The sequence below is a fragment of the Apus apus genome, chromosome 17 (genome assembly GCF_020740795.1).
Source record: "Apus apus isolate bApuApu2 chromosome 17, bApuApu2.pri.cur, whole genome shotgun sequence".
In the NCBI taxonomy this organism is placed as follows: Eukaryota; Metazoa; Chordata; class Aves; order Apodiformes; family Apodidae; genus Apus; species Apus apus.
In genome coordinates this window covers 4,284,142-4,309,718 of record NC_067298.1, presented here as the reverse complement: position 1 = coordinate 4,309,718, position 25,577 = coordinate 4,284,142, and the positions used below count along the sequence as shown (strand labels likewise).

The following is a 25,577-nucleotide window of genomic DNA, read 5'->3' as shown; positions in this document are numbered from 1 at the left end:
AAGTGGGGCACACACCCTAGGTGGCTGGATCCTACAATCTGGAGACACACATGGATAGGACAACAGCACTTAAAAGTTCACAGGTAATTGCAGTTCTTACTTTTTGTTTACAGGGTGGTATCTGAGCTGCCACTCCCCTCAAAACCAAAGCTCATGCAAATCTCCCATCACCTGACTGAGGGCCAGGCACTTCAGTCAAACCAACCAATGGCCATTAGCACCGGGGAGCCCAGGACCCTCAGCCAGCACAACTCCAACAGCAACATAAAATCCCTTTCCCACCGGCTCCATCTGCTGCTCCCACCATCCGCAGCCATGGAAATGCAGTAAAATTGAGCAACTCACCTAGCACAAGGGATATTAAACACAAAACTTGCCTGGCACTGCAGTAGGATGTTCCTGTGCTCCTCTGGTCCGTGCAAGTTCACCCCTGGAAGCAGTGAGAGAGCCCAGCCCAGGCTGAATGTTCGTGGTTCCAAGGAGAAGTTTGGGGGCAAAATGTAATGACCTGTGACCTATGGAAGGGCAGACAGGGTGCTCTGTCAGTGCCCTCTGGCCCTAAACTACAAAATCTCTGAGAAAGCCTGCACAGACAGCTCAGCATATACTGAAAGCCACAGCATGGGGCAGCAATAATGGCTCCCCCTGGAGCCGAACTGCTCCCCCGGCCCTGATCTGCCCTCGCAGAGCTGGAGATAGCCTGGGCCCCGAGCACATCAGCCCAGATCCATCCCGGATGCTGCTTTTCTGAATGAAGTGTGGTCACACCAGGGATGGATATAAAAAGCACGGGCTGAAATGCTCTGGCACGAAGCCTTTCCTGCACAGAGGCTGCTTGCAGGCAGGACCAGTGATCTCAGCACAGCCAGGAGTGGAAACCTCCGCGGCTGCCTCCGAGGGGTGTAAAGGTGCTGGGTGACAGCGGGTCAAATGGGTACAAGGGGAAACGAGCCATTCCTGCGGGCACAGGCAGCAGAGGTCCTGGGCTGGCCGTGCCCAGCACCCCCAGACTGCCGGATGGGGCATGAGGGACAAATCGTGCACTTCCCAAGTCCCACCATGTCACTTCAACACGCACGTTCCCAATCTTTCGCCATCACCGTGCGAGCAGCCCCCACAGGTGGCGAGAGAACAAGGCGGTGCCGTTGAAGTTTAAAAACAAAACAAAACAAAAACAGGGAGAAAAAGAAGCTTAAGCTGCCGGCTGCAAGGGCTCGCATGGCAGCAACGCTCCGCCGCAGCAGGGCCCGAGCCCGCGGGTGGGAGCGGGTGCCCGCCCGCAGCAGGAGCAGAGCGCGGCTGCCGCCCCGGCCCGCGCAGCGCCCGCCCCTGCGGAGCCCCGGCCCCGCTTCTCCTCCTCCCGCCGCGGGGATCGCGGGGCACCCTCTGCCTGCGGGGCCGAGCCCTGCGTGTCGTCCGTCCGTCCGTCCGTCCCCCCCAGCCCCGGACCCCCGGCCCCGCGCACTCACCCGGGCGGCCGCAGCTCCCGCGCGGGGCCGGAGACAGCGGGGGGCGGGAGGGGGTTGGACTGGGCTGGTTCAAAAGAGCCAATTAAAGAGAAAAGCCGAGGGAGACGCTCCCGGGGCCGGGGGAAGCGAGTCCCGTTTCTGGTGGGCTGTCCCACGCGTGGGCACCCGCAGCGGCCGGCATCACCCCCCTGCTGCAAGGTCGGGGGTCCCGAGGGCAAGAGCCCGAACACTTTCCCCCCCCGGAAGGGATCAGACCTTCCCTGGCAGGCAGCTGGGTATCCTCATCCCCCTGCCTTTTTTTTGTGCGGGGGGTTCCCCAGGCTCTGGGTGCCTCCAGCACCCCCCACAGTGCACCCGTCTGCGCTGGGGGGGAACACATACCCTGGGCACAGGCTAGAGCTCAGGTGTGGGGGTTGCTGTGTGTGCAATGGGGTAGGATGGGTGAGAGAAGGGGGGAGCAAGAGGCTGTTTTTTGGGAAGCGTTTCCCACATGGGCAGTGAGAGCTACAGGGAAGGGCCGGGGATGCCTCGGTTGCCTGGTGCCCTGCACCACCCTCCACCACTCACAGGGATGCTCAGGAGATGGGTTTTCCCCAGCGCTCATCAGGACAAGGAGCCATCAAACACCATGAGGTTTCTTCTGTATCAGTTCACAACCAACTTCCAGAGCAGAAACCAAGGAGAGGGATGACCATGGGCTGTCAGCCCTCCCTTAAGTCACCAGGCATGCTCCCCATGATGCTACAGAAATGTGTTTTCCAGAGCAAGTAAAGCAAAATCAAAGCTGACACATCCACATGTTTGCCAGGCAGGGAAGGCTGCAGCAGCCCCTTCCCACTGCCTTTGCAGATGGAAACAACCACACCTGGCCTCTCTGGCTGGTGCAGGGCTCTCAAATCCAGGACCCTGCACCCTCCAGTGTGACTCTCCTCTCCCACTCCCTGCCTGCTCTGCCCCTGTGCACAGCCCAGCACACACCATCTACAGCAAACCCAAGTGGGTGGCACAGCCAGCCCTGCCTCCTCCCTCAGCAGAGGCCCTGATGAAGCTTTCCCCTGCTCTCATGCCTGCATTACACCCCAGTATTTTCCCCTTGCTACTCCACTGCCTTATTTTTCCCCTCCTTTGCCCTTCCACCTCCCTTCCACTCATTGCATGGCTAGGGCTCCTGCTTGCCTGCTCATTAATTCCCCTCTGGAAGGCTGCGGAGACCCCAGCACAGCCCTTACCACACCTTTTTATTCCCTGAGGTTGGAGAGAGCTCAGGCAGGGAGACTTACTCAGCCAAGGATTACAAGGAGGACAATGTTCACTGCCCAGCGTCTGTGAGAGCCAAGGATGCTTCAGCACCTATTTCAGCTGCTGCCCCAAAGAGTGCCCCCCAACTTCTGAAAAGTTTTGCTCAATTCCCTTTGTAAAGGTCTCGCAAAGCAAACCCTTCCTGGCTCTCTGCCTTCCTCACCACCAGACATGAAAAGCACTCGAGTTTCTCCTCGGGTAACTCCAACATCAAAGGCACCACACAAGTTATCCCCCCTCCCCATCCCTCCCATGCAGCAATGCTGGGGCTGCTTCCCTTGAAAGCACAGCAGCCTCAGTGGTTAAGGCACTGACTGAACTCTAGACGTAGTTTTGAACTTTTCCTGTCTTTCTTGGTGTGTTTAAAAAACAAAACAAAACAAAACACCCTGAAACTCAGCCACAAACTGGGGAATTTGGGGCAAATCTGAATCACCCTTTCCTTTGGGGGCAACGTGAATAGCACGGTGCTGATGGGGGGTTGCCCACTGTCTGGTGTGTGGTCACCCGAGGAAAAGGGGAATAAAAATATTCCCTGTGCCAGTCCTGTCTTCTCAGTGCCCAACATAAAAGGAAGCCACTAAGTGTCCTGGAGCAAAACCACAAGCACTCTCTAAGTGAGCAGATTCACACAGGTTTCTCAGCAGCCCCTGCAACTCTATTCCTTCATCTGCAAAACAGAAACATCACCCTCACCTTTGCAAAAGCACTTTGATATCTCTCTAGCAAAGCAGGGCCAAGGAGGGGTGTTTACCTTCCCGAAAACAGGGAGCAGCATTTACACCCAAAACAACAACAGTCTCAGCTCAAAATACCAGGGGAGAGGGAGCAGTTGCAGATGTAGCAGGAACGGCCATAGATTCAGAAGATGAGAACTAGAAAATAACTTTAAACACCACAGGGATTTCAAAAAGTCATAGGTCCACATGGTTTCTTGGCCCATTTAGGAGCTTTCCTCATCCCTTCATCCCACACAGCAGTTGTTCCTGCCAGATCACTGCCTGCCCAGGCTGCTAGGTTAATTTTATTGCTGGAACATTGAAACAACCTTCATTTGCAGGGGGGAGGTGGGAGGGCTCTGCTGTTTAACACTTGGCCACGTTCATGCCGTGATTAATATCACCCAATGCGCAGATACCAGATGTTCTCGGGGCAGGCTGGAGCCTATCCTAAATTGCACCAAGATGGAATTTTTGGGCAATTTTCAGGGAGTGCTGAGTGCAAGCACTAACGGGAGAGCAGAGATTTACACAGATACACAGGAAAAAAAATAAAAGCCCCTGGGGTTATGGCACTGGTCATAACCCTTGGGCTGGTTGCAATGCCATGGGCTGCACTTTTATAATCAACAGCTTGTCATTTTTGGGGGCAATTACTCCAATTCCTGTTCTCCAGTAGGTCACAAGCCTCTGATTTCCACATGTTCACAGCAAAATAGACTTTGATTTTGGCCCTGCCTCTGCTGCTCCCCCTGAGCTTCACTCCAGGAAGGAATTGCTGGTGCAGGAACAGCAAACCCTTGTAAGGTTCAACCTCCCCATGCTGCTTCCCCAGGGTCCCACTATGAGCCCACTCTAAAGCAACCCCTCCCGCCAAGCCTCACTCCCATCAGGAGCTTCTCCCCACCCCTATGGGGCTGCCTGCTGGGGGGAGCACCCCTGGGTCACCTCCACAAGTGGCTGTTTAATTAGAACCAAATCCTATGGCACTGGAGACAGGGTCATTCCAGCTTTTTGGAGACCACGCACTGCCCTGCTGTACAGCTGACCTCCATCAGGGTGACATCTCCTGGCTCACTGCTGGGTACAAGGTGATGGGGCACACCTGCTCACGGTGAGCAGAGTTGAGACCAGTGGCCTGTCCATCTCCAACGTGACACAACTCAACAATTATTCTAGGAGGGGGAGCACGAAGGGGCTCAACCAGCAAACAGAGGTCTGAGTCAGGAGGGAATTTGCTGGAACATCTTAAGCATGGTAGAACCATGCCCAAAAACCTCACCATGGGATTTCAGAGACCTCTTCTCTCTTTGCATGGTTTCTTCCGGCTCTGCACCCTTCCTGCTGATCCCACAAGTGGGCCATGGCTGATGTCCTCAGGAAATAAATCCAGGCAGTCCCAGGATTTGGGAGCTTGGAGCTGAAGTTTGGGTTGTTCTCAGGTTCTCCAAACCAAGCCACCCCCATACTTAACCACACAGAGATGGCCAGGCTGTGGTTCACACACCACTTTGACAGCACTGGGTGCTGCTGATTATGTGACTGGTATCAGTCGCTAGCACCGGTGTCACCAGAGCTCAAACTACTGGAGACAAACTGCAGAAGAAAAAGAGAGTCCAAGGCACCAAAAAAATACTGCTAACTGAGCCTTCTGCCACAGGCATGAAAAGCAGCAACAAAACTGAGCATTTCCCCTCCCTCAAACTCCATCACTCCCCTCTGCCGGAGTCGGACACACTCACTGCCGGCCGGGAAAGCGTGGGAGCGTGTCCATGTGTCCAGGCAGGACCTGCAGTGACCACGGGCGTGAGAAATCCCACATTCCACGGGGCTGCCTCTTTGTTTTCACTGAAACAGTAAGATCTGGCTGAGACCTAAAGCCTGGTTGGGGGATTCATTAGAGCAGGAAGGAAAGGTAGGCTCTCTGCAGGCTCCCAATCTCTGCTATAAAGGACTTCACTCAAGTGAAGTCTCTCTCTGTCTCTCCTCCAGCTTTTCCCACCACAGAATTGTGTTGTGCATACAAAACCATCACTGACTCGTGAATTTACACCCAGAAACCAAAAGTTAAAGATGTCTACTATTCACTTCTTTGAGCAAAGGTTAAATCCAAGCAAATACATCAGCTTTCACGGACAGGACAAGCACTTGGCAGCCAGAGGGAAGGAACAGGAACGTGGGAATTCCTCCCACGACTTGGCAATGAGCTCTTCCCCCAGCACGGGAGCACTGTGGGGTCTGCTCAGCCTCTGCCGGGCTAAGAAAGCCCCTCATTCAAGTGCTCACTAATCTCACAGGACATCCTGTAGCTCAAGGAGGAGTTTGGATGAGAGGCTGGATGGATTCAAGCTGCCTCATTGCTGGAAAGAGAAATAGGAGAAAGGTGGGGTAGCAGACCTGGAGCTGAGATGTCCTAACCCGCTGTTTGGAGAAACACTTCTCTTCCTACTGAATACAGAAGGCGTCCACAGCAAATTAGCTGCGAAGTCGACCATGCCAAGCTATAACTTGAGGTCTGTCTGTGACGGACTCCATCAGGACATGAAAGAAGCAGTACTAATATTTCCAAATCCCTCTTTTTGTACCCAGAGGCATTAAAAAGCAGCAGGCCAGGGGAACAAGCACGTGACTGCCCACGCGTGCCTGGTCCTTTCCTGGAAAAGACTCTCCCAGCGGGTGTTTCTGCCCCTGCCCACGCACACGCGGGGAGGGGACGTGCCTGGCCCAGCCCCTGCTTGCTCCCAGCAGCAGGGCTCAGGCAAGCTGTGGCAAGCCAAGCTCTGCTGAAGGAGAGATGGGTTTTGGGTGCAGCCACTGATGTTTTTTGGACGGGCAATGCAAGCTTCTACCCCAGGCCCAAAACACTCCTGCTAGGACTCTTCATCCAGCATCACCCCAACACCAAGAGGCCCTGAGGCTCTCTAAAGATTGATAATGCCACCGAACCCCAGCAGAGCTCCCAGGCCTCCAGCATAACATCTAGCCCCTTCCTTCCTCACCTCAGCTACTCTGGTCATCCCACTCCAGATGACAGGGCACATCTTGGGTTATGATGTTCTTCCAGCATCAGGATGATGGGGCAGTGCTGTGCTCAGAGACAAAGAAGAGCCAAGACACATCCTAAAAGCTAACTAGGCACCTAATTCCAATTAGGTTGTAATGCTCCCCAAGAGATTTCAGTATATCTATAGAAGCACCAATATTGGGAGAGATGTTTAGAGACAAATCTGCAGCACAATCATACCAAGTGGGGAATGATGCACCCAGGTCTCACCATCCCCACTGCACCCTGCACAGCACTACATACACAGAGACTGGGACCAGCAGTGGGACCGAGAGCATGGTGTCCACAGACATGTGACAGTGGCCAGGAAAGCAGATGGTTGCATTTGCTGGGGAAGTGGAGACACACAAATTAGTAGCTGCTACTGAATAAGCTCTCAGTGGATCATCAGGAACCATCACGGGAACTGCAGAGGACACAGTCACCTCTAAGAAAGCTGAGCTTGACTTTAGGTGTGAATAAAGAAACATTTCTTCAGACCTAACATGCACGTTTGGTGTGCGTTTCGATTCTGAAGTTCATCTGTACCTGTTTGGCTCTGTTACACCTAATCCCCAGCTTCAGAGCACCCACAGACCTAACACTGTAACAGCAGATCACACTTTCTGGTCCAGTGGAAGGAAATCTTTTCATGGGATATACTCAGAGAAACTCTTCCGGACACAAACCTGCAGCACATCAAGGACTCCCCACCCCCAGTCTTGTCTCCATTTCCTGCATGTCTAGAAGATGCTCCAGACTGAAGCTCCACTGGGTTCCCCAGATGTACCCGAGGAGGGGAGCCAGCCCCCACTGACCCACAGTAACATGTGTCCTGGCTCTGATGCACTGGGCACCATGCTCCCCACCAGCTTCTGAAACCCTCCTCTCAACAGGGCCAGCACAAAGTGAATGCTGAACAGTGCCCCATCACCCCATGCAACCAGAACAGCCCTGTGGTGTCCCAAGTGCCACTCAGAGCCATCCTCCTCCCCAGGCTGCCACCTGCAGACAGAGGCAGCGACTTCTCTTGGTGACTCTCGCAGCCTCTTAAAGGTCACGGGGCCCGTTAAGGTTTGAGGTTTTCAGTTCTGAGGGATACAGCTCTTGTTTCTGACATCCTCTTGTAACCAAGAGCAGAAACTGCTGCTGAATTTAGCATGTCCCTGCTGGTCCAGCTCCCCACATCCCTGCAGCACCAGAAGCAGTCTCAGGGCACCGAACATCAGCCACATTTTTGGTTCTGAAGGAAAAGCATCACCGAGGGCTTCAAGAGCAGACACCAGATCCAGAGTTTGGGATCATTCAAACAAGGGCTCATGTGCAAACTTACTTTTTAAATGAAGAGCAATGGGGAAACCAGCTGTGCCTCCAACCTGACCAAAGCAATGTCTTCTACCCAAGGAAATACACATCCTGCCAGAACACTGGACAACTCAAGCTCCTCTGATCCCCCTTATAAATCAGCTCCACCATGTCAGGGGAGGAAACTTCTGGAAACAACTCTGCTGGAGAAGGGATAGGAGAAGAAGCCTCTGCAATGCTCCTGTGGTATTTTATGGCCCTGGTAACTCATTTGCTGACAAGACCTCCACCCAAACAACGCATGAAGCACCTTGGCTCCAGCAAGGGGTCCCTGTGAGCAGGAGAAAGGTTACACACCAGGTATTGCTGTGTCTACCAGAAGAGTAAAAACCTCACAGCTTAGCACTCCTCCTTCGCCCTATGTGCTGGTGAGCAGGGACCAGCAGCCACATCATAGAATCAAAGAATCAGTTTGTTTGGAAAAGATCTTTAAGATCATCAAGTCCAACCATTAACTCAGCACTACAAAGTCCCACCAGACTCTTCCTAGACCCCAGCAAACAGGCCCCAGAGCTTCTGGAAAGCATCCTTAAAGTAAACACTTTAACAGCACTCGGAGTTGCCAGGACCAGGAAACAAGTAAAGCCTAAGGCACAAGAAACAGGAATGCAAAGTCAAGGCATGAAAATATCTGTTTCTTCTCTTTTCATCTCACAGGTTTTATGTTTGAGGACCAAGGAGTTCCAGCTTCTGACCAGCATGGCTAGGCCAAGCTCTCTTGGTCTTTGCCCTTCCAGGGCTGGGTACTGGCTATAGCTCTCAGGGGCCAGGGGCAGGTCCAGGACAGCCCCACTCTACCCAATGCAGGATGGATGTCCCTGCCTTCCCCATCCCACCTTGCTCCTGCTGTCAGGGAGGGCACCAACATCTGAGCTAGGCAGGATCCCACAGTCTCCCAGAGACTGGCTAAAACTCTCTCCCTGGGCCCCAAATTGCCCATTCATTTCAGATTTAAGACAAGCTGAGAGATCAACTTCGGCTTCCCTACAGACCTGTGGTCGGTGAGACGAGTGCTGCCCTCTGCCCCACGCAGAGCCTTTCAGTGAGGCATTTCCAAACCTCTTCCCAAACCTTTCTGTGCCTCTCCCACTGCTGCAGCCCTGGGGCTCCATGTTCCTCTGAGGAGCCGTGGGAAGGAGGGCATGTCCCACATGGGGACATACTGGCCCCCAGCTGCACAGAGGGGAAAGGCTGGGAGGGGGACCCCGGGGTCAGCCAACAAGAAGAAGAAAAACAAATCAACCACACAGTGATTTACACAGCAGCATTTGCTCCTTCCTGCAGACCCACATTTTCACCACAGCTGTTCAGCTGAAGCTGGGGATGCTGAGTCACCTCAAGGGCCCCAGGACACTTTCGTGGGAGGATGTTTCCTTTTCTGATGAATTGCATCCCATCTGCCCCACCCTTGCCAAGGACACCCAGTGCCCCACAGACACGAAGATGCTGTATGGATATCTGCTTCACCAGCTCCATCCACGAGGTTTTGCTCCAGGATGGGGTGAGCAGAGCAGCAGCAAGCTTCCACCCAGCACCATCTGGGACAGCAAAGCCTTTTCATCCTCCCATTCTATGTGACCACCCTGCACAGTATTGCAGACATGCAGCAAAACAGGGATGGCTCCAAGACAAGTAACTGTATTTCTGCCCCTTGGTCCCTGCAGCCCTGACACAGCCCATCCAGCCCACCTCTGTGCTCCTGCATGCCCCCCCAAGCCCTGCCTGCATGGAGCCATGCCAGGACCAGGGCTGGCTCACACTCCCCGAGCTTTAACCAGCCCCAGCATGTTGTGCAAGAGCAGCGGGCACCACAAATGTGTTATGGGGCTGCATGCACAGCTTTCAGCCAGCTGTAACTCCTTTTGGGATTTAAATCATCAGCCTCATCTTCCCCTCCCCCACGTTTGCCAGCCAAAGCTTTCCCTGGAAAAAGCACTCCATGGAAAAACCTGGGAAAACAAACAGGGTGAGCCCAGCCAAATCCCTAGCCCTAAGGGCTGCTCTGCTTGGGGTTTAGTGGGGTTATCTACCGTGGTGAAAGGGGAGCACCAGCGACCTGTATTGCTGACCCACCAGGCCCAGAGCTGAGGGTGGTACTTACCCCTCCTGATCCTTGCTCCTGCAGAGTGCCCAGGGCTCCCACTGCCTCATGTGAAATGGTGCAGGAAAATAAGGGGTCAAGGAGGAAAGCCAGGGAGGAGGATGTTTGGAGCACAGCATAATGCTCCATTCATGGTAATCCTGCCCGAGAGGGCACCCACAGGCTCTGCTCCTGGAGCCGGAACAACGCCTCCCAAAGTGACTCAGGTCCCAGCATGGGTGTAAGAGGCATCATTTTTCTTCCATTACGAGCAATTTTATGATTCTTGGTGACTGTTAAGAGCAAGTGAGTGAGTGAGCTCAGACCAGCCCGAAGTGCTGCACAGAAAAGCTCCAAACCATACCCCACCGGCAGCACCCACCTCATTCCTCCACTGCAGCTGCAGGCTCCCAGCCACATGGTTTTAGCCATCTGATAAAATTTTGAATAAAGTTACCTAAATCTCCATGCTCCAAACAACAATCTGGGGTTTGGAGAAGCTTTCCATAATGGGACAGTAATCCCCAGTGAGCTGAATTACATCTGAAGATGCAAGACTCATTAGAGAGCTCCAGCGGGGACCACCCTGCTCCACAGCTCCACTGCCCTCCCCCTCCTCCCTGCCTGCACAGAAATACTCTCATTTCTCTTCCATGCTTGTGAATCTCTGTCCTGGACAGCCAGCCAGCTGCTGTTCCCTGCCTGGCCAGGTAGATGGTGCTCAGCCAGCACAAAGTGGGAAGTTATGGGCTGGGTAAGAATGAAGTTGCCTCTGATTAAGCCAATAATTCAACGCAGTTTTTGCTGACAGATGCGGAAGGTCCCGCTGTAGCTCCAAACAAAACGGGACCAACAGATCCTGACCACCTGTTACAGACTTTCTGCCTTTCACTTTGGGCTGGAAGGTTGCAGAAAAAGTGGTAGCAAACACTTCATCAAACCCAGCCCTTTCCCAGCTCTCATTTTCTGTTGGCAATCCACTCCGCTGATACTTTGTCCTCCACCTTTGGCCAGATCTCCCCACACATTTCCCACAAAAGCAAAACACAGCAAAGCCCAACGGAGCAGGAAACAATTTGCCCATTTTCAACCCTCCAAAGTCAGGGGTGTGGGGGCCCTCCTCCTGCTGGGAGCTGCCGGGTACAGGCAGCAGGGGGGCAGGGGCTTTCCATCACATCACCACGGGGTCACCCTCCTCTGCCATGCCGGATGTAGGATGTCTAATATTTCTCCAGTTCTGTTTTAACACTCACACCATCTTGGGGGCAGGAAGCTTAAGCCATTTCCTGCAAGGCACTGCTCTGCCCTTCAAACATTTTCAGCCTCAGTGCAAGCTGTTTTAAAACCAAGCCTGGCAGCTGGAAGTGAGAACTCACTCAGAGGGGCTTGTTGAGGGAAAATTCAGCTTGCGAAACCTCTCCGGTCCCGCTGCTGCACAGCAGTAAAATAACTATTGCCACAGGCAATAAAACAGAAAAATAAATTCTGCATGTCTGAAAATGAGAAGGAAAAGCAGAAACTCAAAACAATGCTCACTGTGTCCCTCCCAAGGGACGCTCCCCAGCAGAAAGCCACAGCCATGTCTCCCCATGTCTTTACAGCCACGATTTGAGGTTTTCCCAGCTTTGCTCTTTCAGTGGAGCTGAACTGATGGCTTTGGTTTGCTTGCTCTTCAAATGACCATCCCACAGACTGTCCCACAAATGGGCTGAAAAAATCCCCAAAGAGACCCTTCCCGCTCCTATGAGTGAAGGAGAAAGAAGCCAAATGGTCATTCCCTGAAGCTCCACAGAGCAATTTCAGGCCATGCCAGGGCAGAGCTGAAGCCCTGCAGATCCAGCTCAGCCCCAGCCCCACATCAGCAAGGAGCAATCACTGCTCATCCTCTTCCTCCCTCCCTGTGCATGAAGAGGAAGGGGCCCAGCCCTGTGCAGCATCCCAAGAGCCTCTTTTCCTGAGAGGAGGACCCTGGCAGAGCTGCCCAGGGGATTTTTTAACAGAGCAGGACCAAGACTGAAGACTGTTGGATGGAACCTGTGCTGAGCAGGAGCAGCCAGGAAGAGGAGGGAAGTCTCAACTCTTCCTTTTTGCTTGCTCTGAAGCTAAGGACAGATATAGATGACAGCACAAGCCCAGGGATCCCCTCTGCCACAACAGGAGCCATTGGGGCCAGGAGGGCAGCAGAGCCAGGCACTCCTCTGGCCCCTCTCCTTCATAACCTGTGCTCCTTACTGCTTTGCTCTCCATCCAAACAGGGATTTAAATAAGGAGCTGGTTTTACTGCACTATCTGAGCATCAGAGATGTACCCAGGTGATGCTGGGGAGGGGACAGCATTGAGGTGCCAGACGGTGGTGGAGCGCCCAGGGGCAGGAAGAGCAGGGTACACTGCTGCTGGTGACAGCAGGACTTGCTTCAGTCCCAACACAAGAAAACAAATTCCTGAGAGTCCATTGCAAACGTGGGCTCTGGGGAGATGCTGGATGATGGTGGCCAGGAGCAGAGAGAGACAGACAGATGGCAGCCCATCACCTGCTGCTGTCCCTGGCTGCTCCAGCCCACATGCCACACACGAACTCTGGTTATCTCCTCCCAGCTCTTCTTTTTTTAGCTGACATGCACAGACACGTGGCCTTGCTACAGAGAAGCAAAGCCAAACCCCATGCTAAGGGCCCATGCTAAGGCCTCTGCTTCACCAAGTTCCCACCCACAGAGCTGCCCAAACCAAAGCCATGAAACAGAAAGGAAACCCCAGAGCTCCTTCCAGGCTGCACAGGAACCCTTCACCTCCCAACCTCAGGCCATGTGTTCCTGGGCTGTTAATAAACATTTATTTACTACACACAAATTAGGGCAAGGAGGACCATTCCCCTGAGGGAGAGGAGGAGGAACATCAGCATTATGTCAGGATCTCAGATTTTATCTGACTCCACAGTGCAACTCCTGGAGGTCTCAGCAGGAACCACACAGGGCATGACAACAGCTTTTCTGTGGCCACATCCACCCAAGTCCTGCTTGTCTCGTCATTTACAGTCCAAAGAGGAAGACATCCAAGTCCAAAGGTAGGGCATGGCTCTGCCCAGCCACCCTAGGCCAGGACCACCAGGTTTGGAGAGAGTATGGCTGGAGGAAACTGACCTCCCACATCCCATAGAGCAACATGCAAATGAGGTCCATTATGGATCTAATGCTGCCCTCAGGGACCACCCGTGTTTCCCTTCTCCCAGCACTGATCTTATCAAGGTCTCTGCATTTCAGAGCATCTAAAGCTTGGGCATCATCTTCAGCTCTCAACTGCATCCTCTCATCTTCTCCAAGGCCACCAAAATGGGTGGGCAGGGGATGCTGAGGGAGGCCTGACCCCAGGGAGGGCCTCAGCAGCTTGTGAACTCGGCCTCCCACTTCTACCCCCTTTATCTGCATGTTGGGCTGCAGGAGGAAGCAAGTTCAGCCAGAGTTTGTCCAAACAATTATGTTTTATCAGAAAAGCTGCTCAGATCTACTCCTTTTTCCCAGGACAAATCTGGACAACTCCAAGATAATCTCCATTCTCCTTCCTATCTGCACAAGGTGGAAGCAGGGGAGAAGGACATGAGGCAAAGAACATACAAACACCCCACCAGTGCCTGCCCCATCTCCCTCAGGGTAAGCAGTCTCCATCACTCATACATCAAGAGGCAGCATCCATCCCCACATCTGCTCCCCATGCATCCAAAGTTTGCCTTCCAAACACCTTTTCCTTCCCAATAACAAATTTCAAATACAGAAGAAAACAGACTGAAGAGCAGGGTAGACTGGAGAAGGTTTTGATACATAACTTATTCGATACCCTTCCTCTCCTCCTGGACAGCTGAGAACCTCTCTGTAGAGCCACTCCAGCAAGCTGGGCAGAGCAGTTTCTCCCATCCTGCACCTCTGCCAAGCAGGACCAGCAATTTCCTTATCACCAGCTGAACCCCAAAGAAGAAAGGCTTCAATGCAAGGGCTGTACCTGAGGCATCTTGCCATGTTCACTAGCTCGTTACAAAAGGTGAAGCAAGGACAATGAGCAAGTGAGCAGCAAAGACAGGATTCTGACCAGGAGCTTCTGCCATCCAAACTCGTGTCATCTTCTCAGTGTCTTTCTGGCTCTTGGTCCCTGAACGTCTTTCCACTACAGATGGGAGTGAGTTGCCAAGTATGTCATGCACACATGGAGGACAACCTCTACTCCTTAACAGCATGAGCCAGCACATTTGTAGCATCAGAGACTGTAACCAGGGACTCATTCTGTGTTTCCAAGTACCAGAGGACACCACCACTTTGGTGCACCAGTAGAAACCAGCACAGCCTCCCAGACCAGAGCAAATAGTGAGTATACAAAAATTCCCATCCAGAGTCATAACAGGCAGGAGGAGCAACCACAGGCTGGGGCTCCGGCCCAAGCTGGGTAGGACAATACCTGTGATGTCCCTCCAGATCTACCCATCACACATGAAACATGCCCCAGGTGCATTGATGCTGCAGTTGAAAGCAATGCCCTACAATTCACAAGCTGTAAGCTACTGCAGAGTTGTAACTGAGAAAGCTCCTTTCAAAAGCTTTTGTATCATTAACTTTTACCACTGCCCTTTCCTCCTAGCCACCATACCCTTTTGGATTCCCATCTAATCTTCTGTGCCTGAGATCTCCCCAAACGGAGCTTTTATTTGAGAGAGGGAGGAATGTCTGTCCCATTCCATGCACAGCAAGACAGAGCCATCATAAAAAGTTAAAGTACAATTGATAAGCATCAAAGACAGTCTGACCCCGTGCACTTAAGTAAAGGCTTGTCCACAAGACCTGTTTGCAGAATGACCTGACACAAGGGGAGCAGGTTTGCTGAGGGGCTGTGGAGTACTATTGATAACAAGGGATTAGTGGCTTGTACAGTTCTGTCCTGCTACAACCTCCTTTTCCACCTTCTATTTCTTTGACCGTGGGAATAATGTACAAAAGTTGTCTCTCCCAGAGACATTTCCACCTGAACTGATTGTGTAGGCTCTTTTTACATTCAGCAGAGAAAAATAAACCCTTTGGGGACACAACTCACACCAGCCTAAGGGAGACAGCCAGATGATTAGCTCAAGTGCAGACATCTCAAGTGAAACAGGGTGAAGGCCATGCAGTGTGGTCACTGGCATCCACAGGATCCACCAGGAGCATTCCCTGCACAGGTCTTAGATGGACAGAAGCTGAATTCACAAAGAGACAAAAGGAAGTAGGTGCTCAGCTCCTGCTACATATTTTTGAACCTCTTGGAAACACTAGCAAAGAATCAAACTAGAAGTACCCCATGGAAAGCTTCTGCAGACCCAGAATTCAGAGAACACCCTTGGGCTGGTAAGACCACCCAACTCACACACAACCTAGATGCTGTCTCTTGGGTGGAAAAACTAAACATAAATCCAAGTTATGCTCATATTTGCTAGAGCATCAACAATCTTTGAACTTCAAAGCACTGAAAGATGCTTTGTTTCAGTCATTCTTCATCCACATTGTACAAACTGCCTTTGCAATGCAAAAACCAACCCACTGCTTCTGCACAGAAGAAACTGCAGACAATACAAGTCAAGGAGTCAAGCAACCAAACAGCCCCATGCTGTCACTCCTCAGCTGGCACAGCAAGCCTAGATGGCTTGTTCAAGTTATTTGCCCTTCCCAAATGCATAAACATCTGCAAACCTTTGTTGCTTGCAAAATATTTTGGACCAGACCCTTCAGTCCAGCTTTGTCTCTCCGTATGTCTGGTGCTATCTTCATGCCAAGATAAAACAAAACAATTCAGGAGAATTAAATATTTATGCATGTGACCATACAGAGATCCAGGGAACTTCTACATAGAGGCCTGTTCAGAAGATCAATGAAATGAATGGCTCAAATTCAACTAACCCAAAGAAAAGCAGCTCTCTCCCCCAGTCCCTCCTTTAAAACCTGTAACAGATGTAAGAAAAATTGGACCCAAAGAAGTCTGAGCATAGGCTGCAGTCCAAGACCAGCTGCTTCTTCCATTTATAGCCACATTCACTTCAGCTTCGTTGCAGCATCTTGGACAATACAAAAGTGTCTGTGTGCCTGTTTGTTTGCTGGAGGAGTAAAGAACACAACTGGCTTGCTGTCAAGTTATCTTTTTTGCTCACAACAATGTTTGATCTTCTCAAAACAAAGTTATCTCCCTATAATCTCAATTCAGTTCCTCAAGTCCTCTTACACAGTTTATGGAGTTGGCACTGTACCCAGCCTATGGTGTCCCTTCAACTACTGGCCAAGAGAAACATCTCAGGCAAGGACAGAGGTCTAGAAATAGTTTAGAAGAAAATTATTTCTTAGCTACATAAGGTTCATCACCATTGCCATCGCTTCCCTCCCCCAGCAGACAGCAGAAAAGTCACCAAATGAGTGGCCTTAAAGCAGGAGATCAAAGCAAGCTCTTTGTTTTATCTTTGTCAAGATAACGGATTTTATTTGCCTTATCAGCCTGTAGGATGATTAACCTAAATGTGAGAAAGCTGGAAGATGCCAAAGGAGTTGATGGGCGGGGAACATGTTCCCCAGCATGACTGCCATGGGCTCCAGACAAGCAGATACCACAAGATAAACTGAGCAACTCTTGGGTCTGGTTCTTACACGCCACCCTTAGCCAGGGCTGCATCTCCCCTCGCCTCCCAGTGGCACACGGGCAAACCCAGCAGCAGGCAGGAGTGCTCACCTGCCTTTCCCAGCACAGCAAAGGCACCTCTCAGCCCAGGGGCTGCCCCAGTTTGCATGCCTGGAGGAGCAGAGCCAGGACAGCCCTTCAGCTGCACAGGGCTCACACCCCAACTCAATGAGCACAGACCCCACGAGCCTCAAACAGGAGGCTCCAACCTCTACAGAGGCATGTTCAGCCTTAGATGTTCCTGCAAGGTCCAGGAAGCAGTGGCATTGGTGCACAACCGACCACAGATCCAATCCAGCAATGGAAGAGACCTGCCAGGTCACTAAGTCCAGGGCCAGGGGGACTCTGCAGCTCAGCATCCGTGGGTTCACCCTCTCCTGGCCTCAAATGATGCAATGCAGAGAAGGGAAGTGGGAATCATAACATTTCCTATGGGAAACTACTCCTTTGCATAATGAATCTCTCCACTAGGAAGATCACTGCTTTTCCTACAGCCCCTCAGGGACTTCCAACAGGGCAAATAAATTCTCCCTGTGATTGCCCCTGAGTCTGGCTGCGTGTGCTGGGGACTGGGGCAGAGGGTCCCTGCCCAGGGCAATTCCTGTGTGGCTGGAGCACCCATGTAGGACCATGATGGCACCCATGAAAACTATGGCCAAGCAGATGCAAAGAAGGAGACACACAAATGCCAACATGACCAGAGCCAAACACATGAAATTACTTTGGGAAGAGTGTTCCTGGGGGACAAAGCTGTGCAGCATCACCTCTACATCACCTGGCCTCCTTCATGACATCCTCAGTGTCCAAAATACACCCCAAGTTGTGCTGGCTGCTCCCTGCACAGCCAGGGACAGAAGAAAGCAGCCAGACCCCACTGCCCTTGCCATGCAGGCAGGAGCCCGTGCACATGGTGTCCTGGATCAGGCAGCGTCTCTGCACTGGGATGCAATCGTCACCCCCTCACGTGCTCCTGCTCCTTCATTCCAAGTCACTGGCTCTGCAGGTCTCCATTTTTCCAGATTATCTCATTTTTTGGCACCGGAATTCACAAATTGGGACTCACTTCCCACTCAGCCTCTCCATTTGGTATCTGGGGCTGTAAGCACTTTCCCATTAAAAAAAGAAACAAACAACGACAACAACAAAGAAGACTACCAGTAATCTAGCCCAAATGTGCCAGCTGGTTTTAAGGAAATGTTTCCCTACAGCTTTAATCTCTTTGTACAGTTACATTGGAGTGCAGCTCGGGGAGCTGGAAATGATTACTCACTGTTTCTCCACTCAGCCCTGGCCTCTTCATCGCGGGGAGCGTCGCTGCGTTAAGACTCGTCCAAATTCCTCTAACCCCCCAGCCCCAGCAGCCCAGCCCAGCCCCGTGCTCCGTGTCAGCCTTGCAGGACAGCACAGAAAAAAAGTCGCCCCAAGGCTCAGGTGGCTTTTTGTCTCTGTCCCTGGGTGTCCACAGCAGGATGTGGACCCCACCTCTGCTTTCCCAGCACACAGTAACAGGTCCCTGGGTTTGGATGTGGCCTTTGCAAGGAGCTCAGTGGGTCTGAACATTTTATTTATTTCTTGTATTTTTTCATGCTTTTAATTTTAGCTCAACTCTAAGGGACCCTCTAAAATAATAAGATCTAAAGAAAAGGCTTTCCACAGAAGTCCAAGGCTGGAGAAAAAGATGAATTGCTTCACTTCCCTCATTTAATCCTGCTTGTTCTGCAGCAAAATGGGGCCTTGCTGCTCTTTAAGAGGAGCGTGGCACCCTGTGTGGCTGGCCCACGTGGGGGCATCAGGCAGCAATGGGACAAAGACTCCAAAAGAGATGAAAGCTCAGAGATCTTTCAGACCATTTTGCACATCACTGTGGTGGGGCACAGCTATTGCAGAGGAAGGTCAAGTCCCTGTTTCAGATGATTGTTCCTGTTATTCATTGTGTCTGCCTCGATTTATCTAAACAAGCTCCAGAACACCCTTGCAAGAAAGGACCACGAGAACTGAGGCCCTGCCAGTTGCCAAGGGCAGGGAAATGGGGTGAGGGCAGGAGCAGGCAGCAGAGCCTGCCTTGCTGGCAGGGTGCTGTCCCCAGGGCCCTGGGCAGCGTAAGCACAGCAGCTTGTGCAGAAACAAAAAGGATCATCAGATCAAATCAGCTTTCACTTCCCATCTAGGATTGCTTCTAATTCATCACCTGAGAACCCAGACAGAGCCTTCACCCCAAAATACAAACAGGTTCAGATTTAGGGGGAGCGGAGATGGAGTATTAAACCAAAGTGGAAAACATTATATTTTCAGGGACCAGCAGTGTATGGGGAGGAACCAGCTCTGGCCACCATACACTGGGCTCAGGAGGGGAACAGCCTCAGCCACCAGCTCCAGTCTGGGCCAGCGGGCCAGGAACAAACAGCTGCCCATGGGTGGTCATATTTGGATGTTAAGGGTTGGTAAGTCCTATGCAGTGAAGACAGACTCCTGCACTGTCCAAGCTGCGGGTTCAGAAGCAGCACTTCCCCTCACCTTCTTTTTATATGTTTATTTTCAATTGCCTCTGCCTCCTTCTGCCCTGTGCATATCCCCCCTCTGCCTATACCCACGGCACAACCCTGCTCAGATTTCTCTGGATGACTTTGACTACAACAATCCACACCACCCGGTCATCCCATCCCATTTCCTTGTCTCAGCTGGAGAGCACCAGCCACCCTGGAGACACGAAGTCCAACTTTGCCCACGATGCTCAAGCAGTGGTACCTCACACCCATGATGTGCACCCATGTATCATCTCCCTGCCACCACCTGTCCAACTCAACATCAAACCCACAGAAGCACAGTCAATGCTGCCCAGGAGAGCATGAGGACTTGGAGGAGGAGAGGAGCGAGAGGGAGGAATATTTCTTACTCTTCTGCCCCATGAAGACACCTCCTGCCACCTTGAGAACCACAGCTTAGGAGCAGGCTCAGCCCACACTACCAGCTGTGCTGCCCTAATGAAGTTCAGCGCTGTAATTACTCCTCTCCTTTGTGGTTTGCTCTGAACTAACAAGCTCTCTGTGATGGCCTTTCTCCTCCAACTGGCCTCTTCCTGCACAACACGCTCTCCTGCATACCTTCAGCAGTGGGACGAGGGGTTAAGGATAAGGCAGCTGAGCCCAGGCAGCTGGGGGAAGACAAGTCCCAGCACAAGGCTGAGGGCAGCTGGAGGCAGCTGCCTGCAACTCCTGCTCAGCTGTTTGTGCTGGAGAGCCACCGAGCCACAGGAGCATCTCTTGGGTGCCTCAAACCCTGGGAAGCAGTGAGAGGGAGCAGGACTTTGTGCCACGTGTTGTCTCTGTTGCAGATATCAGGGAGTCAACATTTTCACTTGGGGAGTTGTGGAGGGGCCAGAGATGCAGTGGAGCTGGAAAGCATTGGCAACAGGCCTGCTGCACCCATCTGCAGGGCTCCCTGAGGGTCCCTGGCACAGCTTCCCAAAAATCCTCCACGCGCTTACACCAATAACAAAGAGAGATGCCATCCACCCGCTCAGCATCACCCCAGAGCGAGTGTTGTGGACCAAGGGAAGACGCACCCTGAAGAGTCCTGCATGACAGCACCCCAGGGCAAGCTCAAGTCATAGTGATGGAGGAGGTTAGAGACAACTGGGAAGGGGACACAGGATCTGGCAGCATCTCTGGACTGTATGTCCATGCTGACACAGAGGGAGAAAGAGCCAGAGCCCTCCCTGCCCCTACAACTTAGTCTCCTGACTCTTCTTGGAGGCATTTAGACTGAAAGCCCCTTTTGTACCAGGACCAAGGGCTGGCTCGCTCTGCAAGGCAGACCCCAGACAGCTGGGCTCTGAGGTAAAGCTCATCCTCAGCAGCTGTCCTGGGCTTCTGGAGCTCTTTTTGATGCAAAGAGCCTTCCTTTTCCCCTCCAGGCAGCTGTGGGATTCAGCAGCTTACACGGTCTTCTGCTCTTAAAGTCTCAACCATCTGCTGTTCAGAGCTTGGGAAGCTCAGAGCAGCCCAAACCCAGCAGGACAAGGCTGAGTACCCACTCATGGGAGAAGACGGGCCTCCTAGGCATGAACACAGTGGTTGGGGACAGAGAACCCATACGTGAGGTGCAGGCTGAACCCCATAATTGGGCTGGGTCTTAGAGCTCAGACATGCTCAACTGGAGACGGACCAACCTGCTACCTGCCAGAGGTGTTTATCTACTTTTTCAATCCCAGCCTGGAAAAGCCACACCTAAGCCATACACACCCACAGTGAGAGAAACCCACTCATATCTTATGGCTTCACTATTGGCTCCACCAATGACCCCTGATTTGCTTTTAGACCATGAACACACACAGAAACCCAACCTCTCCTCAGCCCCCCTTACTGCCCTGTGACCACGAGGCTGTGCCCAGGGGCAGGAGATGGAGCAGGAGACCACCATGAGATCATGGTGGGGCAAGACAAGGGCATGTGGCCCAGCTCCAGGGCCAGGCACAGACCTCCCAGGTCCTGGCTCAGCCTCCACATGCCATCCCACAATCCCCAGGGAGAGGCACAGGGTGGGGAGGTGGTGCCCTCCAACTGCTGCATCCCTGGCAGGAGAGGGTGATGAGGACAGGAAAAATAATTAACAGGGTAGAAGAGAGAAAAAAAATCTCAGAACCTTAGGAGAATAAATGACAGTTGGCAGGGGAGGGAAGCTGGCTGTAACACTGCATTCATTGAAAACAAGATGGAGCTAATATAAGCCAAGGCTCCAGTTTAATCGTGGCTCTGGGCCATGATGTTATTAGACTTTGGCTCTAAGGCCAAAAACCCCTGACTCCTGCTAATGAAGAGGCAGTTTCTGCCCCGCAGCCATAAGCAAGAACACTGAACAAGAAGCCATCACAGCGTTGCTTCCACAACCACCTCTTCCCCTGCACCTCAGAAGCTTTTTGAGACATTGCACAGTCAGATGGGTCTGTACACAGGAACCAAGTTGGCAGAAGGGTTGTTTTCTGCAAGCACCCAGGTTTTTGGCATTTTCTTTTTTATTTCCTTGTAGGCTTGATAGCAATTTTTATTCAAACTGACAGCTCTTTCAGCCAGGATAAACCCAAGGATAACGGCAATGTCTGTAGACACATCTGAGCGCAGATCCAAGGCCAGCCTCAAAAGGCATCACCACTAGAGCCAAAAGAGCAACACAACAACACTAGGCAGCCCCACACGGGTGCTGAGCCTGCAGCAGGGGACAGAGGCAGCATCTCACCCGAGCAGCTGCCCAGAGCTCTACTCACCATCTTCTCTCTTTGGTGGGCTCTCCATCAGCACTGGCTGGGGCTTTGGTTCTGCTGGGGGAGGCTGGGTGGCCAGGGGAGGCTCTGAGCTCTCCACTTGCCGCGCTGGTGGAGCTGGGACCTCTGCAGCCTTTGCTACCTGAATTTCCACGCGCTTGGTGGCCACGTCGGGCACAGGAGCGGCGGCCGCCTCAGCTCTTCGCTGGGGCATCTCGGGGATCTTGGATGGCGGTGCCTCCACCCTCCGGAGACCCGGCTCCTGGGGCTTGCCGAGAGTGATCTCAGTCCTCCTTGGGGTGGGCTCGGGGGGTTTGTGGCCCAGCACATCTGCTCTTTTGAGGCCAAACCTGGACAACCCCGGGGTGGAGTTCTCCACCTGCTTGGATGAGATGTCAATGGAGATTTCTGTTCTTCTGGACACTGGCTCAGGCATTTTGGGTCCAGCCAGCTCCACTCTCCTCAGAGAGGGTTTGGGTGATCTTTGGCCTGTGGGGTCTGCATGTCGGGCTGATGGCTCCGAATTCCTGGCGCCAAGTTCCTGAAACTTCTGTGTGGAGCTGGACACAGTGGACCTGAGGAGGGGGTTTGGGGTCCGTCTTTGTGGGGTGGAGGAATTTGAAGACTGATCTACCTCCTCAACCTCAAAAGACCTTTTCAGAGCTGAAAAACACAAAAAGGAGTTCAGAATTTAGTTACTATCCATCTGAGCATTTTAAGAGACACTTACAGACATGACCTGAGGCTCAAAACCCCATTGCTGCTCCTTCACCTGAGGGTTCATCATCCCATTTCAAGCTGGCGGGGACCGAGGGCCAGGCTCTGTTTCTTCTGCCAAGTCATAAACCCAGTAAAACTGGAACCAGAGCCAGGAAATTCAACCCCAGAGCAGAAGCCATGCCCGAGCTGCCCCCCACCACCCGTGCTCAGAGGGGAGCAGAGGGGCCCCCCCGTGGCACGGCAGAGCCATGCATGGCACAAGGCCTGGGGGTGGTCAGTGATCCACCTCCCAGCACCTCCCTCTCCCATCCAAAGGATGTACAAACACAGGCTTCCTGGTGAGCACTGCCAACAAAATCCAAGTTGGGAATGCGAAAAAAAAAACCACAGGAGAGCACCAAATGGCTAAAAGCACAGCAAGAATACCAAAGGTGGCAGCCACAGAAGCTCATATCTCTAGAAAAACTCCTAGAGATCACTCAAGCCAAAGACATATGTGCTTTGAAAACACTGACATGAAACCCTGATACGCTCCTCAGGGAGATCCTAGAATTTGGATTCCCACCCAAATGCCACAGGCTGCCCACACCCCCCACGTCCCACAGCACCCAGGCAGGCACAGGGTCAGGGCATGATGGGGCAGAGTCCCGGGGTCCCAATGGAGCTCCCATGAGGTAAGGCTGAGCCAGAGTGGTGACAGCCTCAGCGTGAGGATGGCCACGCTGCTGACAGCCACAAGCATCAGTAATGAGTCTACCCATCCTCTACATCAACAGGATACTATCAGTGAGAGTTAACCTTTAAAAACCTGGGCTTGAGATCACACAGGACACCAGGAGCAGGGGTGAGAGCCTGAAGCACAGCCTTCTCTCATCCCAGGATGTCCACCCACCCCTGACCACCCCTGGGGTGGAGCTGGAGAAGAGCCACCATGCAGGAAGCATCTCCTATGCTCTACGGGGTTGCTCTGACCCTCCAGGGAAGGGCCAGGGGACCCAGGGACTTTCCAATGCTTGGACACATCCGTTGGCTGGAGAGAAGCCATCCAGCTGGGCTGGGTCCAGTCAGTGGGACCAGGGGACCGTCCACGTGGCAGCTGTCCCAGCTCTGCTCACCAGCAGATTGCAATGGAGCTGCTGACACCTACTGCCCCTCACCCAGGAAGGGCAGGCAGCAGATGCAGCTGCCTCCATCCTGGGCAGCAGGGGCAAGGAACACAGATGGCCCTATCCATGGCAGCAGCTCAAAGTGGTTCCAAAGGAGATGGTGAGGAGAGACCCTCAGAGCTGGGCTCGCATTTGCCCAAGCCACACAACAGGGAGACGCACAGGGGTGAACGTGTTTCCCTTTTGGTGGGGAATACCCCAAAACTCTTAAATACAAATTCCAGGCTGCAAAAGCAGCCAGAATGGGCACCACAGAAACTGGGACTAGGATCCCTCCCTAGGATGCTCCATCTTTGTGACCCAGCAAAAGCCGCTCTGTGCTCAGGGACAGACAGACGTGGACACAGACACGCACCCACACCCCCCTGTTGCAGTTCAGATCCCAGCACAGGAACTGCCAGGAAGCACCAGGATGGGATCCTGGCTGGTGTGGGCAGGGAGGGACACACGGGATGAATCACCCTCAATAGGAACCAAATGGGAACAGCAGAGCAGCCACTTCATGGCAATGAGGAGAGGAAAGCACAGCACACAACATCCACCATCTAAAACCCAGGAAGAGCCCCCTGAAGGGCACTTAATGACAAAATGGTCTGTCCTGCATCTCAAAAATTTTCAGATATTGGTAGAAGGAGGGAGGCACTAAACAAAAACAGAGATGTTTTTTCCTCCATTTTACTTGTTTTCCAATCACAAGGACTCCCAGTTCCCACTGGCATTCCCTCCCCAGTGGTGTCACTGACTTGCCTGGGGACAACCCAAGAGCTGTGGCTCTTTGCAGGACAGGATTTCCATCTCATGCCTCTGGTTGCATGGGGATTTTGGTACCCAGCTTGTCCTGTCGGCACAATTTGTCACTGTCCCAAGTCCAGCATGGTCTGGAGAAGGTCAAACATCCCATGTACAAGAAAGGAGAAGGACTGTGACCCACCAAGTTTGTATTTCCATCATTGAGACAGAGACCTGCTGCCATGAGCATGATCCTCAGGGATGCCACCACCAGTGACAATGGCCCTCAGGGTGGATGAGCAAGGCTGCTGCTCCCTGCTCAGCATCACCTCCCTCCTGCTCCTTGCACAGAGGAGAGAAAAGGACCTCAGGAAGCAAAATAACTCTTAAAAAAAGAGAAAAAGCTTAAAAATAGCCTGTCCTGCCCAGAGCCAAGAAAGGAAAGTAAACAGCCTCTGCTCCAGATGACCCTCCTCCTGGCTTCCTGCAGGGAAGCTGGTGTATTCATTACACCAGCAGGAGCTGCAGGCAGGGCAGCACTGCAGGACCCACATCCTGCACCCAGCACACTGTGCTGGGCTCCCACCCCAGAAACCGTGGCTCCCACCCCAGAAATCGAAGCTCCAGGTCCCCGTGAGGCCTCAGGTTCACAAGTCCCCAGCACCCTGGGTCAAGGTGTCCGTGTCCTGAGGGTCTGGGCCAGCCATGCTGCAGGGTTATCCCCACTCTATTTTCCAGGGGATTGTCAGTGCCAGCCGGGCTTCCCAGTCCCACCAGCAGACCAGATGCTGCTGGTGGGTGTGGAAGGCAGCTGGCAGGGCAGGAAGTGGAGGTGCCAGCAGTGCCTTTCCTCCTCTTCCTCTCGAGGTGCCTGAGCCACAGGGTGTGAGCACAAACCAGTGCTACCACTGACATGTGCTTCCTTTGAAACAATTCCAAACCAATTAAAGCAGCTCCAGCTCCATCTGCCATCACTGGAGGCAGCAGCTCCCCTCCCACAGAAGGGAAAGCCCCAAATCCCCTAAAATGAAATTTCCAAGTGCTTCCTTTTGGAT

The 25,577-nt window shown here is 52.7% G+C and overlaps 1 protein-coding gene across 5 annotated transcripts in view; it reads right to left on the bottom strand.

Annotated features, from left to right (window-relative positions):
* Positions 1-25,577, bottom strand: part of SEPTIN9 (septin 9) — a 130,417-nt gene that overhangs the window by 34,408 nt on the left and 70,432 nt on the right. For all 5 annotated transcript variants that reach the window (XM_051634536.1, XM_051634537.1, XM_051634539.1 and 2 more), the window contains one exon: positions 21,911-22,570. In XM_051634536.1, the coding sequence (XP_051490496.1) occupies positions 21,911-22,570 (660 nt within the window). The remainder of the gene's footprint in view (positions 1-21,910; positions 22,571-25,577) is intronic.